The 2,619-nt window shown below is 48.7% G+C and overlaps 1 protein-coding gene across 1 annotated transcript in view; it reads left to right on the top strand.

Moving 5' to 3' along the window:
- Positions 1–2,619, top strand: part of LOC106814382 (tyrosine-protein kinase Src64B-like) — a 22,589-nt gene that overhangs the window by 14,254 nt on the left and 5,716 nt on the right. Inside the window, exon 4 of the mRNA XM_014818694.1 lies at positions 1,071–1,174. Coding sequence (XP_014674180.1) covers positions 1,071–1,174 — 104 coding nt within the window. The remainder of the gene's footprint in view (positions 1–1,070; positions 1,175–2,619) is intronic.

Genomic DNA, 2,619 nt, shown 5'->3' on the forward strand with positions numbered 1-2,619 from the left:
CGTGCGCATGCACGCACGCGCGCACACGCGCACGCACGCACGCGCACGCGCGCACACACACACACACACACACACACACACACACACACACACACAACACACACACAACACACGCTATCGACCCCGTTGTCTACGACATTAGAACGATATCAAACGGATATAAACGCCGCGGATTTTCCCCTTCGTGAGAGCGTGAAGGACGCGGTGTGATGGGTGCGTGATTCCCTATAGCATTGCTCGCCAACCCAACAGCGGCGTGTACGCATGCACTCCCACGAGCATGGGAGCTAAACACGCAAGCACAGAATGGTCCTATCTATGAGTATGTGAACTATGCAGACATCCATGCTCACCTGGACCGTATACCTCGGCCGTGTATATGAGCAAGGGAGAAAGGCACGCACACCTGAGCAATATATACGAACATGGGGGCTAGGCACGCATACCTAGAGTTGAATATATAAGCATGGGTACTAGGCACGCATACCTAGACCGTATATATACGAGCAGTAGTACTAAGCACGCATACCTTACACGAGCGGAGATTAGACAACGCCATTAGACACCCATGCACTCGCGGCCCGCGCACCTGTTTACAGCCTCCGTGCACCGTAAGCAGCTATCAATGGTGATTGCCTTGTAAGCGGTCTCATTAGCCATTCACAAGCGACTCCCATTCGGTCGGCGCGTTCCCTAATGTGCTCACCGTATAGATTACTGTGTCGCTTACTCATAAATTAGACTGGCTTGTTTTTTCTACCATACGTGATTAATAAATAAAGTCATTAATTTCAAGGCTTTCGGGTTTTCGCAATTGAATCGCGAAATATTTTACTATAATAAAATCATTCGAGTTTATATATTCATCAATATCAATCACAATCCCCGAATGTTGTCATCTGGATTCGACTACGGTTCAACCGAGTAATAAAGAAACCTAATAAGAAATCTACTAAGAAACCTAACAGCATTAGCAGTGATGGTTGACTGCCGCACAGTACACGCCGCATGCTCACACATGCAGGCAACCCGATAACTATTAACCCAACTCTCATTCTCCATCCTTGCAGCTGGAACTTTGGTCACGTGACTCGGAAGGAAGCCGAGCGCTTGCTCAAGGCGACCGGAAACACGACCGGAACATTTCTCATCAGGGAGAGTGAGTCGGCGCCAGGTTAGTGAACTAGCGTAAAACACACGACCCAGTCCCGTCCCTCCCCCACCCACCATCGTTTCACACCTCACACCTGCCTTTATACCTGCCCACGTCCGCTCCCTCGCGTACCATTGCGCATGCTCACGCACGTACATAATGCTAGATCTACAACTATAGCCCTTAATTCGCTCTGCCACAGGCGAGTGCTGCCTGTGTGCGCGCTGTCTGTGGCAGATCGAAGGGCTATAGTACGTTCTAGGGCTAACATCGTACGAACTACGTTCATCGCGGTATTTCGCTCGCTCGCCTAGTTACGTCAAACAATGGCGACGATACTGTCTCTCTGCGTGTCTGTCACTCGGCATTGTGCGATCCGCGAGAAGCGACAATTTGACACAGATGGATTCGTTACACCATCAGTTACTTAATAACGTGAGCCCTCCGTGCTGCGTCGCCCACCTTACAACCGCGTTTCCAACCGCACCCGCGTGGGGGGCCTTTTTTTCTGGGTAATTAACGCATTTTCCGATTACAAAAGCCGACCTCGCGTATTGTCTCCGGTGCATTGTGTGCTGCGACCGCGCATGCGCCGTGCGAGCGTGTGAGTCTGTGAAGTCTGTCAGGCGAAATTAATGTCGCGAAAGAAAAGTCGCGCGTTGTCAGAAACGAGGTCGGAAAATGGCGGCGGCAATAAATTTCGTTGATTTATCAATACGGCGCTGCCCCACTGTGTAATGGCTTGTCCGCAGGGTTCTGCTAATATCATAGCTGGCATATATTGTCAACTTATTGAACTAGTGTTTTCGAGTTGAAGAGTTGATGAAATTTATTCTATCCCGCTGGTTTGCGAGCGGTAACCTCTAATCGGTGCGTAAATCAAATCAAAATGGCGCCGCGTTCGTTTATTATACTCGCGCGCTAAGGTTCCAGATATGGATGAGTTATGTCTGCCATCGCCTTCACCGCGAGGTCGCGCGCGAGTCGTACGTCGTAATGCAACTGGTGCGTAAATAATCCGCCGTCATTTTTTCGTGTTAAATTTCTAGGAAATTCGTGTAAACCCTACTGTAGAGGAATATAACCTCGGGCTATAAATATGGAGTGCTTTTCACATGCGTCGTGCGCTTCGTGGTATTGGTATAAGTCGACCAAGAATCTCACGTCTCACGAAGCTCACACAGTCCGTAAGCACTTGACATCGTCTGCCATGAAGCGTCAGCTAATCGTTGCGATAGCGATCGAATTCCAACCGAATTTACTTTATATCGATCACTGCTAAGAACTAGCTGATAATTACTTCTCTAAATGTAATCATCTTGCCATTCCCTTTATTCATTTCCTTCCATAATTTCGATGTCCTTGTTCCAAGTGCATGCGAGCAAAATATATATATATAGAGAGAGAGAGAGAGAGAGAGCGCGCGAGAGAGAGAGAGAGAAAGAGAGAGAGAGAGAGAGAAAGAG

Source organism: Priapulus caudatus, unplaced genomic scaffold (genome assembly GCF_000485595.1).
Source record: "Priapulus caudatus unplaced genomic scaffold, Priapulus_caudatus-5.0.1 Scaffold26, whole genome shotgun sequence".
NCBI lineage: Eukaryota > Metazoa > Priapulida > Priapulimorpha > Priapulimorphida > Priapulidae > Priapulus > Priapulus caudatus.